The sequence below is a fragment of the Sceloporus occidentalis genome, unplaced genomic scaffold, assembly GCF_023333645.1.
Source record: "Sceloporus occidentalis isolate IW3139 unplaced genomic scaffold, rSceOcc1.0.p SCAF_3, whole genome shotgun sequence".
NCBI lineage: Eukaryota > Metazoa > Chordata > Lepidosauria > Squamata > Phrynosomatidae > Sceloporus > Sceloporus occidentalis.
The window spans coordinates 71,723,149-71,740,473 of NW_028316983.1; the positions used below are offsets into that span (position 1 = coordinate 71,723,149).

General features: G+C 42.5%; 1 protein-coding gene across 3 annotated transcripts in view; it reads right to left on the bottom strand.

Annotated features, from left to right (window-relative positions):
• Positions 1–17,325, bottom strand: part of ERI3 (ERI1 exoribonuclease family member 3) — a 322,133-nt gene that overhangs the window by 252,704 nt on the left and 52,104 nt on the right. For all 3 annotated transcript variants that reach the window (XM_089514989.1, XM_089514990.1, XM_089514988.1), the window contains one exon: positions 8,127–8,186. In XM_089514989.1, coding sequence (XP_089371115.1) covers positions 8,127–8,186 — 60 coding nt within the window. The remainder of the gene's footprint in view (positions 1–8,126; positions 8,187–17,325) is intronic.

Sequence of the window (17,325 nt, forward strand, 5' to 3'; positions counted from 1 at the left end):
TTTTATAACCTTGCTGGTAGCGGTTCTGAGGCTGCTGGCGACGGTCTTGCTGGGGGGGAGACCTTGAGCGCCCGCCTTGGTGAGTAGAGTCCTGGGACTGGAACTGCCATTCGGGATGGTGGAAGCGTTGCTGGCCATGGTGGAACCAGCTCCGTTGGCCACTGTAGCGTTGTTTGGCTGGTCTGGAGGTGGAGGCTGACATGCCATGTTTCTTGGCAGCTGTCTTCATCCTGTATTGGAAGCTCAGCTTTTCGTCTGTCTCTTTAATAAACAAGCCGGAGTTATCGAACGGCATGTCCTCTATGGCTGCTTTGGCCTGTGGGGTCAGGTCCGACAAGCGCAGCCAGGCATAACGGCGAAGAGCTACCGATCCAGAGAGGATCTTGGAAGAGCAATCGGTTGAGTGTCTAGCTGAAATTATCTGCTGACCTCCCACTGAATGGACCTCGTTCCAGATGGCAGACATGATCCTCTTCTTATCATCAGGAATCTCACTGATGATTGGGTCCATCTTCTCCATAAGGAGTTGGACATATGCCCCCATGCATGCTGCGTAGTTGGCGATTTTTATGTCCAGTGCAGAGGAGGCATAAAACTTTTTCGCTAAGCCGTCGATCTTCCTATTCTCCTTATCCATGGGGGATGAGGAGGCACGAGCGGCAAAGGAGGTTTGGGAGCCTTCCACGATGGCCGAATTGGGCTTGGGATGATTGAACAACCAAGATGGTCCCGAAGGGGTGACTCTGTATAGGTTCTCTATCTTCCTTGAAGTAGAGGAGATGGATGCCAGTGTATCCCATGATCTCTTAGCGTTCTTTTCTAGGGATGGTAGAAAAGCCAGGGATGGTGGAGCTGGAGCACAGCCATGAATCCAGCGTTCCAACGGATCGAGGGCATCGTCTTCTGGATGGGCGACCTCCAGTTTGAGGGCGTCTGCCATCCTGATCACCTTATCGGCGAAAGAGCGGACATCGTCGGTTGGCGACAGGGCATCCGGTTCCCCAAAGGCTAGGGATTGTTCTGCGCCCAGCTGTACCGATGGGGAAACTGAACGAGAAGGTGAGGCAGAGGGGGATCTACTGTCCCTGCGGCTTAAGGATGATGGATCCCTCGTGGGGCTTAAGGATGATGGATCTAACCGGATCTGCTGTGTCTCGTTGTTGAGGAGAGTGAGGCCTCACTCTGGTAGGACCCGAAACGTTGCGACGGAGGTGGTCTGCGTCTACCGGCAACAGGTATTGACCGGTGTGGTAATCACAGATCAAGTCCAGATAGGTGTCGAATAATGCCTTATCCGGTTGGTAGTCATCTATTGGGGAATGGCCACGATGGTCCCTCTCCAGGGTTTCATCAGCTTCCGTTCCCAGAGTGGCTCTATCCCTTGCTAGAGGCAGGGATCTATCCCGTGTGGAATGGGATGGTGAGGTCCTGTCCAGTCTGGGACGGGATGGTGTTCTGTCCCGCCTGGAATGGGATGGTGACCGGGAGGGCCTCTGTCTCTGTGGAGACAACTGGACATCGGAATCCGGAATTTCTCCTTCAGACTCAGACGAATCGCCCAGGTTGACTATCTCTAAGTCCTTGTCTTGGACAGAGAGATGGGATGAGACCAGAATTCTAGGCTCCAATGGTGGAGCTGAGCTCGACTCAAGCTCAAGAATTGGAGTTGCCACAGGTCGCTATTCCGGTGGGGGCACCGACACGGTACTCGGGGGGCCCTTGCGCCTGGTCTTAGGTGGCGGAGACGCTGACCTAGCCCTCCTCGGCTCACGATCATCCTTGGACACCTTGAAGGACTTTTGTTTTTCTCCATGAGCCCTTTTTGAAGCCTTGTCCGGCTTTGCTTTAGGTGCATCCAAAGTCTCTGGCTGGGATTCGGGGAGCGCGGGGCGAAAGGCTTTCTCATATAGAGACGCTTTGAGTTTCTGGTCTCTATTTTTTAGAGCTTGGGCCGTCATGGCCTTGCAGTGTCTGCAGGTTCCGGGGATGTGGCCCTCTCCCAGGCAAAGGACACACTTATCATGTCAATCCGACATGGGTATCTTGACCCCACAATTAGCGCATTGCTTAAAAGAAGCCATGGCGCTGGGGAAAAACGTTACCAGTCCAGGTCAAGCCGTGAGAGACGTTGAACAAGGTTGAAATCGTCAATCGAGAGAGCGGTCAAGTCCGGTCCGTGGTCAAATGTCCGTTTTAAAGGAGTTAGTCAGAGATTCCGTACTGAGCAAACAGAGCGAAGTTCCTCGAGCTGCTAACGTGGCGGAATGAAGGAACTGAAGAGGAGCGGGCCACCAGGGGCCTTATATACGGGATGGGCGGGGCTACCGCCAAAAAGTTGCAATAAGCTGCAGAAAGTTACATGACTTTCTGCCCAGAGATTCTGGAAGTTTCCGAGTTTGCTACGCATGCGCAGAAATAACCCATTTGTGTAATTCGCAGAGACCACGAAGAAGGGACAAATAAATAAGACTGTCTCACCAGCTACCCCTGATGTATTTTTAAAGTTTATCTTTTTAGATGTCCATGGTATATGTAGAATTCATTTCCAGCACCACATTTCATAGCAGCTGATTTTCTTCCTGTCAGCTTTTTTTAATATACAGCTTCCACAATCATACACAGAAATCAGAAATAATATGGTCTCGGTGATTCTAACTTCAGCATTTAAAGTTATGTCTTTACACTTGAGGATATTATCTAGCTTCTTCATGGCTGTCTTTCCCTGTCTTAGCGCCTGTTCAGACCGGCATGGAAAGCAGACTTGGGGGCATGGCATACACATGACACATACCCCCATGACGCCCGGAAGCTGGCTTCCGGGTGCTTCATTGGTGTGGTGTTTAGACGCTACATGCTGCAAGAGCGCTGTAAAGCCACGGTGGGACAGGAAAAACGGCTTTTTGCTGGTGCAAAAAGGAGTGGCATTTTGCGGCTTCATTTTGGTCTGACAAAAAGGCAGATTGGGACCGCAGCATGCAGTTGCTGAGGCCCCAGTTCAGCTTTCTCAGAGGTGGCTTCTATTCTGTCCCTTAGTCTTCTGATTTCTTGACTACATTCTCCATTTTAATGACAGAATTAGAAATCTTTAACTAGTTCAGTGTCTTTGTTATCTTTTTGAAAATTTTATAGAGCATATGAAGTCATTAATTTTGTGTTCTTAATATTCAACTGTAAGCCTGCTTTGAACTTTCTTCTTTAACTTTCATCTGTTGTTGTTCTAAGTTGTTGCTATTTTCTGCATGCAATATGGCATCATCTTCGTGCCTTTCAATCCTTGACCAATTTCTACTTTAGACAGACTGTAACTCTTGCTATAACATGTGTCAGGTTGCATTCATACATACATGTAGTTTATCAAATGGATTTTCACACACTCTTCCTACAAGGAGGTTATCAACAGAAAAGATACTTCAGAGTAACTAGTAATCAACATCCCAAATACTGCACTCAGATATGGCCCCATTCTACTGCCAAAATAAATTATTTATTCTAACCTTGATCGAAAGAACTAGATGACAAGTTCAGCATACCCAAAGGAGGTTTTAGTTGGTTCTCAAACATCTCTAAATGCCACATGGAAGGTTTGCTCAAAGAAAAGAAATCAGAACGTGTTTGGAAATCCCTAAACTGGCTATTTGATCCTTATCTTCTATTATAGTGTCACAGAACTAGAAGTATTATATACTGTAAAGTTACCCAGTGAAATAATGTTACACTGATCACAACATTAGGAACAGGAAAGCAGTGCTAACATCTTTTTTTAAACAGAAGGATGGGAGACAAGAAAAAGAGAACAAAAATGGTCAACAACATGGGAACTGAGATAGAAGACATGTACGAGAAGAGGAGAGGTCAACTGCCAGACATAAGGAAGCTCCAATGCCCCCCCCCCCCTCTCCAAACTTCAGAAGATACATCTCTTCCCTTCATAGTTCCCAGTTCCTAATTTTTTCTACATTTTTATCTAAATGTTATATAGGGGGCATTTCTGGTAAAATAAAACCACATTTTAAAACAAAAATGTGGAGGCCCTTGGAAGCCTCAGAATGGTCTTGAGAGATTAAATATTGTCTGTATTTTGTTCACTTCTGTAGCAGAAGGACAGGAGAGCTATGTAGGACACTAGAATTTGAGTTACTGACTCTAGATTTCTTTTCTCTATAGCTTAGACTGGAAATGGGTGATGTGAAAAAGAGAAAAAGTAGTGTTAAATTTAACTGGTGTATACCTGTATGCAGAACACATCAGTTAAGACTTCACTAAATAGATAAAAAGTTCATAGACCCATATTTCACTAGTATTATTTTAAGTTGTATTTTATGCTATGTTTTAATCGTAAACTGTTTAATTGTATTTAAGGGGGGTGGGACTTTGGAATGTGGGATTGTGTGTTTAATTGCTGTAAGCCGCCCCAGTTGTGTTACACAGAGGCATGGGATAAAAATAAAATTTTGTAGTAGTAGTAGTAGTAGTAGTAGTAGAGCATATGCTCTACATCTAAAATGCCACAGATATCTGGCACTCCAACAGGGCTAATAAAGAGCCCTGTGGAAAATCATAGAGAACTACTGCTAATCTGTAGACTAGGAGTAGGCAATGCACAGCCTATGGCACCCTAATGCCTTCTTTGGGAATGCATACCCTCCCATGCCCTTGCACCAACAAAATTCCACAAAAAGTGGACAGTTGCTCCAAGAAATTCCCAGGACAGATGTTCTCAATCCCAGAGGAAATAACTGTGCACTATGCCCATCAAAACTAAAAAGGTAATGCCAGTCATTTTCAATTGTGATGTTTTGAAATCTGAAGTTATTGATGAGGTACATGCGCCATAAGAGCGCAAAGGTTTATTCCACCAAGCTTGATCTACCAAAGTTGTCCAACCCAATGAGATGAATCAGTTTTGAATCACTTCCCTAAAAGACAATTTTCTAAGTTTCTAATAAGGAGGCATCAACTTTAAACTGGAGGTCATCTAGTACCAACCTAAATCAATAATCTCACTCTTCCAAATGGCAGTGCAAATTATATTAATTTTGTGTTGCGCATATTGAAATTCTTTCACCTGATTAACACTGAACTTTGTCAGAGTATGAATGCTAACTAATTTAACAGACACAGGCCTATATCTTATTTCCAACTACAGCAGACTCCTTGGATCAAAGGAATTTAAGTGCTGACTTACCAATCCTACTGATATGCAGGATCAGTTCTAGTTGAAGCTAACAATTGGATTTAAGGCATAAGTCTTTAGAGAATTGTGGATAGCTCTTGCACGAGGAAGTAGGTCCAATGAGTAGCTGAACAGATCATTAAGGTATAGTCATGAACAATATTTTGAGCAAAGAAGGCAAGCCTCCTCCTCCTCAGCTGAGATAACTCCTGATGCAGCATAAATGGAGACACACGAATGAATAACATTTGGGGGCGTAGCTGTGCTCCACACCCCTTCCACCCATTTTTACCATCAACAGTCTGTCAACCTGATTTGAATTGTGGCAATATACTTCAAAGAGCACCAAGGTATGAAAAGAGTAGCAGGTGATAGCCCAAAAAAGAGATTTAAAAGCATTTTTTCTCTTTAAAAACCAGTCACTGCAGAGACATAGTGAGCCACTTAGACTATATATCTTAGACTATATTGTCAAACTCCTATAAAAGAACAAGGGGAGGAAGGCCTAAGAGAAAATTGATTCTGGAATACAAGTAAAGGCAATTATTAGCCAGGTACAAAAAGAGCTTCAGGAGAATTGGTCAGCAGCTTTAGTCCCAATTGGTCAGAACTACAGACTCTGACAACTTCTCCACATTGCAGGCAGCTACAAATGACACATTACAACTGAAAATCTCCAATGACATAAAAGTTCAAAAATTGAAAGTGGCCAATTTAGATCTCCAAAGTAAGGTTGAGGATTTGGAAAATTGAAGTTGGAAGAAAAAATTAAGAATGTAAGAAGTCCTGGAACAGGAGGAGCCGCAGCCCACCAAAATGACTGTTGCCTGGCTAAATGGATTAAGCCCCATCCTCCAGTTTTCTATTTTTGATTTTGAATGAATACACCAAATTGTTGGCCCTAAATCCAAAATCCCCAGTACTCACCAAGATATATTGTTTCTAAATTTCTCACAAAAAAAAGCACAAACAATACAAATCTTAAACAGCTTTCCTAAATTAGATTTTATGGGTGCAAAAATTTTTATTTTCCAAGATGCAACCCAGCACCTTTGGGACACTCTACTTGAACTTATTTAAGATATTACAAGAGAAAAAGAAATCATAAAAAAAGAGTGAATTGCAATCAGCCCTTTGTATCCACTAATTCTGCATCCATGGATTCAATCACTCACAGCTTGAAAAAAAATTAATCCAAAAACCAAACCTTAATTTAATCATTTTATCTAAGGGACATTGCATTACTACAGCACTGTATATACATTTGTCCCTCCCTGTTGGTGGTTTTGGTCCTTCACGGATGGCAAGTGAGGAGGGATAAAATGGTGTGTACACTGCCATTATAACAACTGGAGCAATATTTCTGATCCCAGGGGGGAGGGGGGCCCCAGAACAGATCCCACAAATGTGATGACACTTGAGCATCCATGGGTTTTGGTATCCACAAGGGGTCCTGAAACCAAACCCCAGTGGATACAAAGGGCACACTGTACTTTTATTTTCTTGTTTCTGAATAATAATGCATTGGTACATAACAAATACTTAATTTTCACTGTCGCATATAAACAAATCACCCAAAATTGGAAATATGTAGATAATTGGAAATATGCAAATGATTTGAACATGATTCCAAAGACTTTTGGAGTTGGCATCTTATGATAAATTGACTATGAACATAAGATACTGGTATATCAAAAGAGAAACCAGAGAGAACAGGTTTGTTGAAAAATGGTTCCAATTTATTGACTATTTGAACAACAAAGTGGGAGTGGACAATCCTGTTACATCACCAGATTTTGGAAAGCTTTACTGATAACATAGTCCCGAAATGGGCAAGCCAAATAAAGTGACTTCTGGCTGCTTTGGGGGCATGTTGTTCAGACAATGCAGAGAGCGTGCTGAGCCAGGAAAACCCAGCACAAAAAGGAGCAGTGAAAGACTGCTCCTGCTGACATCCTATTTTGGACCACAGTGGCAATCAACTTAGAAAGAGGGCCATGCAGTCGCCACAGTCTCTGCTCCTTTTGGCTAGTCTGCTTTGCCCCATAATTATGCTTGTCCTTTTGTTACACCTCTGATGACACTCCTCTAACAGAATGGACTTCAGAAGAATGTTAAAAGTACATGTTTATATTAATGTGTTAGTTATTTGCTTTGTTTGTTCACTGTCATTCTTGATGTTTTGTTCTAAGTTGTTTTCATGATTTTTTAAAAAAAATAAACTAATTAATAAAATTTCAGGGATACCCAGCTATCTCCTTTCCCTTCACTTCAAGGTTCCAAACAATCTCTAAATCAAGAGAGTGAAACTTTAACCTTTAATCAGATTTCCTTACACAAGCTGTGACTGCAATCATTTTGATTAATAACTATTAGGCACACATCCTGATAGGAGAAATACATCCAACTGCAGTTAAAAGAGGATCTCCCTCCTGGATGATTTCATCTATAGATGCCAAACAACAAAAGCTATTGATTATGGAAGTACTTTCAGTTAATTAAGCCTTAAATGCTCCAGGATTTTAACATTAAGCAGATGGCACTACATTCAGAGCCTCATAGATAAGACTTCCAGGGCACTCCTCTTACTATGGTTCATTACTGAGCTTTCAAGTAGATATGTACATTAATCTATCATCTTTCATGCACTAGTCCTAATGCAACATTGCTGACCCCTGAAGAACATCTCCAGTAAAAAAGCTCCCCATGCACACATCTCCCCTCGTGACTTCTGGCAGCAGTCCGGACAAGTTGTCAGTACCTTTGACATGAACAGCTGGAAATGACAGATCAATGGTTCAATACTCTCAACAGCATGTCACTGATGTGACAGCAAATGTTATTCTAATGAAGCTGTAATCATAGTCAAATTATGTGGTTCGATACACAGGAAGAGGAAGGGGGAAGGGAGAAGAGGTGTCAGAGGTCAGGAACTAAAGGTTATTCTGCTTACCTCAAGCACTTGCTGGAGACTGGGCTGTCCATCCACCATGGCTTGAATAATTCCAGTCAGCTGAAACAAAGGAAATGCAAGGGGGAGCAAATCAGTAAAAACACTGGGAGGAATGGATCATATTTTTCCAAAGTATAGGTATTTATTGAAAGAAGATGAATGATCTATCTCCCCAGTCTAAAAAAAACCCAGGAACCTAGGTGCAACTAGACTTAAAATATTTGAAATGACGTCTATTAGAGACCAACTTAGTCTCTCCATTTGGTTAGAACAGAATTTCCTTTCAGGCTGGATTAACAGATGGTTTTAAGGATCACGTCATGTATGAATAGGCTGGTATTTCACTCACATGATTGAACCATCTATATTTATGTTAATAAAATTGTTTCTTCACCTTGTTCCGCACTATAATCTATCTAATATGAGCTCCTTCTTGTGATGCTGAACCTTCCTCTTTCACCTTAAGAGACAGAGCTAGATGACACTCCCCTCCCATATCTACACTTCTGGAACTGCATCTATGTACATGTGTACTATGTATATTGTTCTGCTTCCTAAAGTCAGTGTTTCTTTGCAAATGGAAGTTCAGTTGGAAGAGACAGGAGGACCTTTTAGCTGTGGTATCAACACTATGAAACAGGCCCCCCATTTAAGTCATTGGGACCCTTTTTGTCTATTTTTAAAACAGGTTATTGAAGTTCTAGAACAGTGATGGTGAACCTTTTAGAGGCCGAGTGCCCAAACTGCAACTCCAAACCCATTTATTTATTGCAAAGTGCCATGTCCCTCTGGCTTTCTAGTAACAAACTCTGGCAAACTCTGTGCTGGAGTGACAGCACATGTGCCCACAGAGAGGGCTCTCAGTGCCACCTCTGGCACGCGTGCCATAGGTTCGCCATCACTGTTCTAGAAAATATTCTGGTCCCAGACCAGAAAGACAAGATTCTAGTTTAAGACACACTACAAATTTCAGAACATCCCCAGAATAACAAAGTGTAATTTTCAGCAAGCCAATTTTGCTTGCATACGCGTTCCTTTATGATACAATGGAGAATGAAAACAAGGACGCTGTAATCCTGTTGTCCATCACAGAAGAGGTATTAAGGTGTACAAATATAATAAGCTTTAACACTGACAGTGTTACATTAATACCAACTCCAGAGTATCAAATATTTTCCTTATGAAAGAAAGATCTACACCTCAAGCCCTGCAGTTGATGCTCCAGTCTAATGGAATAAGTAAAATCCTCCAATTTTAGTGTGCACCTTATTTCAGTGCCATTCCTGCTACATCTCATTTACATTTTACAGCCCAAGGTGACTTCAGGCATTCCCATACACTGGTGATTAACACAAAAGAAAAGGGCCATAAACAGATAAATAAAATAAACCACTCTAGAAAAGTGAGGTGCTCAGGGCATCAGCAATGCAGCTTTCCAGGGAAAGGAGGAACAAATATCAAAGCATTATGAGAAAAGAAAATAAAGCTATGTTTACAGTTTTATAGATGTTTTCAACTTCGGTTTGAAAAAAGTCCTTTGCATTTTAAAAGCTAGTGTATTTTTTTTATTATAAATTCCAAAAAGACAACAAAATGGATCATAGTAACATAAAAACAATGACTCATACATAAGAAGGAAAAAAAGAAAGTTGTGATCATATTGTTTGTTAGGGACACTTAACAAATGGTAAAAACTTGACCAGTTCTTTGCTCTAAAAGCAGGAAACCCTAAACTTAAAGTAGGGAGGTACCTATTTATGAAATCTCCACAGTGCCTTCACAATACATCCTTGCTAATTTGTATTTCTAACAAATTCCTTTCTCTTGTTGTTAACTGCCCTCGAGTTGACTTCAACTCATGGTGTCTCTGTGGATGAGACATCTCCAAGATTCCCTGTCCTCAACTGCCCTGCTCAGGTCCTGTAGGCTCAGGCCCATGGCCTCCTTCATGTAGACCCGATATAGACAGGCACTTTGTGGCGTGGCAGCGGCGATACTAAGGTTAGGGACTGTGCAACAACTGCACGGTCCCTAACCCTAGCACGGAGTGTCAGTGTACTAATCCGTGTACACGGGTGCTGCCATTGTGACGTAAGCGTTGCGCAGCGTCTGTACAGCGCCACACGACGTCACTCTGGCGCCATAAAAAGAACCCGAAAATACCAGGTTCTTTTTACTCCGGAGGGAATCCGCATGGTTTGGCGGCTGCGGCTTCCCTCTGGAGGGAAACAGGCTGCCAACAGGCCCCCCTTCTGGGATTGTCTGTCCCCGGCCGTAGTCTAAACATCTGGCATATGGTCTTCCTCTTGTTCTACTGCCCTCTACCCTTCACAGCATTATTGTTTTTCCAATTATTCATTTTTCCTCATGATGTGGCCAAAGTACAACAGCCTCACTTTAGTGTTCAGAGTTCTAGCTTTACATTTTAGGATCTTGCCCAATTCTTTCATAGCTGCCTTTCCCATTCCTAGTTTCCTTCTGATTTCTTGATTGCAGTCTCCAATCTGATCTATATTTCATCCAAGGCATGAGAACTCTTTCACTATTTCGATTTTCTCGTTATCTAGGATTAATTATTGTATCTCTTCTGTGGTCATTTGACTTGTCTCTCCACATTCACTGGGGTTAGGGGAACAGGACTCCCATGAAAGTGAAAAAGCTCCAAATAAATAGTACTTTTTTAACCCGAAGAGAATATCTATCTAGGAATTTCTAGGGCCTTCAGTAGAACTCTATAGTCAACATCTGCCAGAATTTGATTAAAGAATCATGTTGCAGGACCAACAAATGTCTAGAGAAGTGTTTTCTCTAGAAATCTTTAGATTCTTCAGTGCAACTCTATGGTCAACCTCCAGCCAAATTTCTCTGAAAGACCTAGAGATTCTTTTTGCTATTATTGTTAACTGCCTCCATGTCAATCTCGACCCACGGCAACCCTATAGATGAGACATCTCCAGGCCCCCCCTGTCCTCTACTCATCTGCCCAGCTCCTGCAAATTTGTGGTCTCTTTAATTAAGTCCATCCATCTAGCATGTGGCCTTCCTCTCCTTCTACTTCCCTCCACCTTTCCTAATATTATTGTCTTTTGAACAATTCATTTCTTCTAATGATGTGTTCAAAGTGTGACAGTCTAGTCTTGTCATCTTGGATTCTAGGGATATTTCTGGTTTGATCTGCTCTAGGACCCATGTGTTTGTCCTTTTGGCCGTCCATGGAATCCTCAGCACTCTTTTCCAGCACCACATCTCAAATGAGTTGATTTTCCTCCTATCTTCGTTCTTGATTGTCTAGCTCTAACATCTATATATGTTAAAAAGGAATACAATGACCTGTATGATTCTGACTTTTGTGCTGAGTTGCATGTCTTTGCATTGTAGGATCTTTTCTAGTTCTTTCATAGCCGCCCTGCCTATTCTTAATCTTCTTCTGATTTCCTGGCTGCAGTCCCCGTTCCAATCAATGTTTGATCCCAGATATGATTACTCTTTTACTGTTTCGTCATTGTCTAGTTTGAATGTGTATAGGTTCTCTGTGGTCATTATTTTTGTTTTCTTTATATTCAACAGTAAACCTGCCTTTGCACTTTCTTCTTTGATCTTCCTTAGTTGTTTCAGGTCTGTGAGGTTCTCTGTTAGTATTATGGTGTGGTCAGCATATCTCAGATTGTTGATATTTCTTCCTCCTATTTTCACTCCTCCCTCTTCCATGTCCAAGCGTGCTTTCTTTACAATATGTTCGGCATATAAGTTGAATAGGTAGGGTGATAGGATGCAGCCTTGCCTGACTCCTTTGCCAATTGTGAACCATTCTGTTTCTCCGTGTTCTGTCCTGACAGTAGCCTCTTGTCCTGAGTACAAATTCCTCAATAGGGCTATCCGATGTGTTGGCACTCTGTCTTTAAGGGCGTTCCATAGTATTTCATGATCTATTCAGTCAAAGACTTTGCTATAGTTTATAAAGCACATGCTGATTTTCTTTTGGAACTCCCTGCTACACTTCATTAGCCATTGTATATTTGCAGTGTGATCCCTGATGCCTCTTCCTTTCCTGAACCCTGTTTGGAGCTCTGGGATTTCTCTCTCCATGTATGGCTAGAGCCTATGTTGCTGAATTTTGAGCATGATTTTGCTCACATGGCAGAATAGTGCTATGGTTCTATTGTTGCTGCAGTCCCTTGTATCTCCTTTTTTGTGGATGAGGATGTATATTGATCACTCCCAATCTGTTGGCCATCATTTTATTTTCCATATCTGTTGACATATGTTGGTTAGCACTATAGTTGACTCTGTCAATGTGAATTGCAACAGTTCTATTGGAATATCATCTGTTCCTGGAGTCTTGCTTTTTGCCATTTCCTTTATTGCAGCTTCCACCTCAGTTTTTAGAATTTGAGGTTCATCTTCATGTGGCTCTTCATTCCATGTGTCATGTTGTCATCTCTTTTATTTAACTTCTGTGTATTGCATCCATCGTCTCTTTATTTCTCCTAGGTCTTGAATTATGTTATTTTTATTGGCATAGAGTACCCTTGGTTTGACCTTTTCCTTGATTTTTCATATCTTGTGGATTAGATCTCTCATTCTTCCGTTTTTGTTGTTGTCTTCTATTTCTCTACATTTGTCATTGTAGTAATTTTTCTTATCTTTGCGCACTAGCCGTTGTACTGTTGCATTCATGGTTCTTAGTTTATTCCTATCTCCTTTTTGTTTTGTTTCTCTTCTTTCCTTTAATGCTTGTAGCGTTTTATCTGTCATCCATGGTTTCTTCACTTTCCTTTTGTCTGTTGGAGGTGTCTTTATTCATTCTTCTTTTATTATGTCCCTTGCTTCAGACCAAAGCTCTTCTGGTTCACAATCTATTATTCTTAGTACAGTGCACCTGCATTATATGCGGACTTGAGCGTATGTGCTCAAGCCGCAGGGAGCGCGCGGGGCGCAAGGGGCGGCATGACCAATTCAAATGAATGGGGCTCGCGCCCATGATGCCCCGCACATTCCTGCGCTGCCATGCCGCCGCGCACGAGCCCTATTCAAATGAATGGGGCTTGAGCATAGGCGGAATTTGCCTTATGCAGGGGGGTCCGGAACGGATCCCCCGCGTAAGGCAAGGGCCCACTGTACTGCAAATCTATTCCTTATGAATTCTGTGGAAATGTTTAAATCTTATTTTGCTATAATGGCTGGTTTTGTTCTCTTCTTGAGTTTCACTTTTATTTTAGAAATGAGTAGTTTGTGATCTGTGCCACAATCAGCACCTGGTCTAGTATTGGCCACCAGTATGGAGCTTCGCCATCTTTTACTTCCAATTATGTAATCTACTGGGTTTTTGTATTGGCCATCTGGTGATGTCCATGTGTACAACCTTTTCTCTGGTTGTATGAAAAATGCATTTGCAATGAACAGGTTGTTGGCTTCACAAAAATCTATCAGATGTTCACCTGCTTCATTTCTGTTGTCTAGTCCAAATCTCCCTACTGTTTTTGATTATTCTTTACTTTCAACCTTTGTGTTCCAATCTCCAATAATCAGCTTGACATCCTGTGTTGGTCTGTTTTTGATTTCTGACTGCTTTTGCAACATCTTTTCTTAGTATAAAAGCCACCCCATTTCTTCTTCTCTTTTCATTCCCTGAGTAGAACACTGTATAGTTGCCTGATTCAAAGTGGTCCATTCCTGTCGATTTTAACTCACTCACCCATACTGCTATGTTCATGCAATGCATTTCCATTTTCACTATGTCTAGCTTACCTTGGCTCATGCTTCTCACATTCCATGTCCTGATTTTATGTGTAGTGCTTTGTCTTTCTGAAAGTTTTTACTGCTTGCTTCCTCATTTATGACTGCCCTTAGCTGAGTTTGCAAGTGTGTTTTCTTTTAGTTTCTATCTATCTGTCTGTCTGTTAGTGCTCTTGTCCTGCCTGTGTGACTTTCAGTGTCTCCTCATAGGGTTTTCTAGATGGGGGGAGGTTACACAAGAAGGACCACCTACACCTCCCTGTGCGCAGTGCTAACAAGTGTTAGCTATAATGTCACTGCTGTTCTTTACTTTAGTGACACTCACCACTACTGCTGCTGCCCAGTAGTTGTTTTCCTGTATCATTCTCCCTCCCCCCATTATTGTTAAATTGATCATTTCCCTACCCTTCTCCTCCCTCCTTTTCCCTTCCCCCCTCATGTGTCTTCTGTTTGATTTTCCTTGTCCATCCTCTCTGTTTTCTCCTCTCCTCTTTCTGGAATGCAGAAGGGGCTGAGATGGTCTGTGCTGCGGTTGAGATGGTCTCCCACAGCTGGCTTTTCCCTTCCTCTTCCTTCCAGCTGTTTCTCCTCTCCTCTCTCTGGAAGGCAGGGGTGGGGGTGGGGCTTAGATGGTCAGTGTCGGAGCTGAGGTATGACTTGGAGGAGATTAGATGGAATCTTTTCCCACCTCTCATTACTGCTCTCCTTGCTGCTTCACTGAGGCTCCTTCGGGTGAGATTCCTAGAAAGAGCATATTAACCAAATCCACAAATAATCATATCCACAAAAAGTCAAAGCCACAAATGTGGAGAGCTGAGTGTATTTTGTTATCTTAATGTTCAGCATTTAAGCCTATCTTGATACTTTCCTCTTTGACCTTCTTCGGTAATTGTTCCAGATCCTTGTAGGTTACTTGCTAGCAGTATTGTGTTGTTTGTGTATCTTAGGCTGTTAATGTTCCTTTCTCCGATATTCACTTCTCCTGCCTCTGATTCTAGGCCTGCTGTGAAACAATATTCTATGCATACAGGTTGATCAAACAGGGTGATATAGTGCACCCGTGTCATACGCAGACGCACTATGCAGTTTTCAGCATTTGGTGAAAGCCACGTGGGAGCACACAGGGCGCAAGGGGCAGTGCAGCCCATGCACAAGCCCCATTACTTTCAATGGGGCTCGAGCATACACATTTTTTTACGGGGGGGGGGGGGGGATCCGGAACGAATCCCCCGCATAAAAAAAGGGCGCACTGTAGTATGCCTTACCCTTTTTTCGACTGGGAACCATTCTGTTTCTCCATATTTTAACAGCAGCCTCTTTTCCCGAGTACAGGTTATTCATCAAGACAATTCAATGTTGTGGCACCCCCATTCCTCTAAGAGCAACCCATACTTTTTCATGATCTATGCAGTCGAAGGCTTTGCTTTTGTCAATAAAGCACATGCAGATTTTCTTCTGGAATTTCCAGGTGCACTCCATTATCCAATGTATATTTACAATGAAATTCCTAGTGCCTCTTCCTTTTGTGAATCCAGCTTGCACCTCTGGGATTTCTCCCTCTATATAAGGTTGCAGTCTTTGCTGCAAAATCTTGAGAGTGAAAAGTCGAAGGCTTTCATGGCCACCATCCATAGTTTTTTGTGGGTTTTTCGGGCTATGTGGCCATGTTCTAGAAGAGTTTTTTCCTGATGTTTCGCCAGCATCTGTGGCTGGCATCTTGAGAATGACTTTGCTTGCATTGGAAATTACTGCAATGCCACTGTTTCATTTTGCATATTTGTTAGCAAATGAGTTTTGTCTCCGTGGACTGTAGCAATTCTGTTGGTATGTTGTCTGTCCCTGGTGATTTATTCTTCACAACTGTTTTTAGTACATGTTTCATTTTGCTTTCCAAAACCTGGGCTTCATCTTCATACCCCCATGTATCTTTTGATCGTTCATATTTTTTTATATAGTTCTTCAGTATATAGGTTTGCTAAGAGGTGATGATGGCTTTAGGTCACATGGTAAGTTCCATGTCCAAGCAGAGATTTGAATTTGGGTCTCCTGTTCCAAATTCTCTCAGACCACTTGTAGCTATAAAAAATTATATGAAGGTTTAAACATAGTGGAAGAAAAAAAATGCAACAATTAATGCATTACTAAACATTTACAATGTAAATTAAAGTGATCTGCATAATTGGAATAATTGTCATAACAGAAAAATTAGTTGTCAACATTTGAGAAAGTGAGATATGGCAACCCAAACCTTAGTGCTCTTTTTACTTTCAAGTGTGCAGCTTATTATTGACACTACCTCGCCAACACACAATGATTATGTATGCCTAGACAGATAAAATCTCTCGGATAAGAGCTGATCTGGATGCCAACTTTATGACAGAAGCAATGAGAGAGGCATCCAGTGCCTTCGCTATTACTGTTAGACTGGATCAATTTGAGTCAGTAAGTACTGAGGATGTGGACAAGCTCCTTATAGTATGGAAAAAAACGACTTGCCCTCTTGACCCTTGCCCAACTTGGCTGGCCATTCAAGAGGGTGATACGATCAAGCCAATGCTGACAAACATAATTAAGGCATCTCTCAGGGAGGGCACCCTGCCTGCTTGTCTTAAGGAGGCAGTGGTTAGACCACTCCTAAAAAAGCCCTCCCTGGTCCCCCTGGACAGAAATAATTATAGACCAGTATCGTTACTGCCTTTTTTGAGCAAGGTGATCGAGAGGGCAGTCAATAATCAACTACAAACTGTCTTGGAAGAAATTAATTTTCTGGATCCATTTCAAACCGGATTTAGGGCAGGATACGGAATGGAGACAGCCATGGTCGCCTTAGTTGATGATCTCTGTCTGGGCATCGACAGGGGAAGTGTGACCCTGCTGGTGCTCTTGGACCTCTCAGCGGCCTTCGATACCATTGACCATGGTATCCTTCTGGAACACCTGAGAGAGTTGGGTATTGGTGGCACTGCATTGCAGTGGTTCTGGTCCTACCACTTATGTAGGTTTCAGATGGTGTTGCTCGGGGACAGTTGTTCGGCCCAGAAGGAGCTGAGATCAGGCGTCCCTCAAGGCACAATTCTGGCCCCAATGCTATTTAACATTTACATTAAGCCGTTAAGCGAGATCATCTGGAGACATGGAGCATGGTGTTATCAGTACACTTATGACACCCAAATATACTTCTCTGAGTTTCGGACTGATGCAGTGACTAAGGATGGCATCTCTACTCTGAATGCCTATCTTGAGGTGGTAATGGACTGTATGAGGGAAAACCAACTCAAGCTGAATCCAGATAAGACGGAGGTAGTTGCTATAGGAACCCCAAACCCAGGAATGGAGTTATGTCAGCCTTTTCTGGATGGGGTCACACTTCCCCTGAACGACTCTGTCTGCAGTTTGGGGGTGCTCCTTGACTCGTCACTCCAGCTGACAGCTCAGGTGGATGCGACAGTCAAGAGCACCTGTT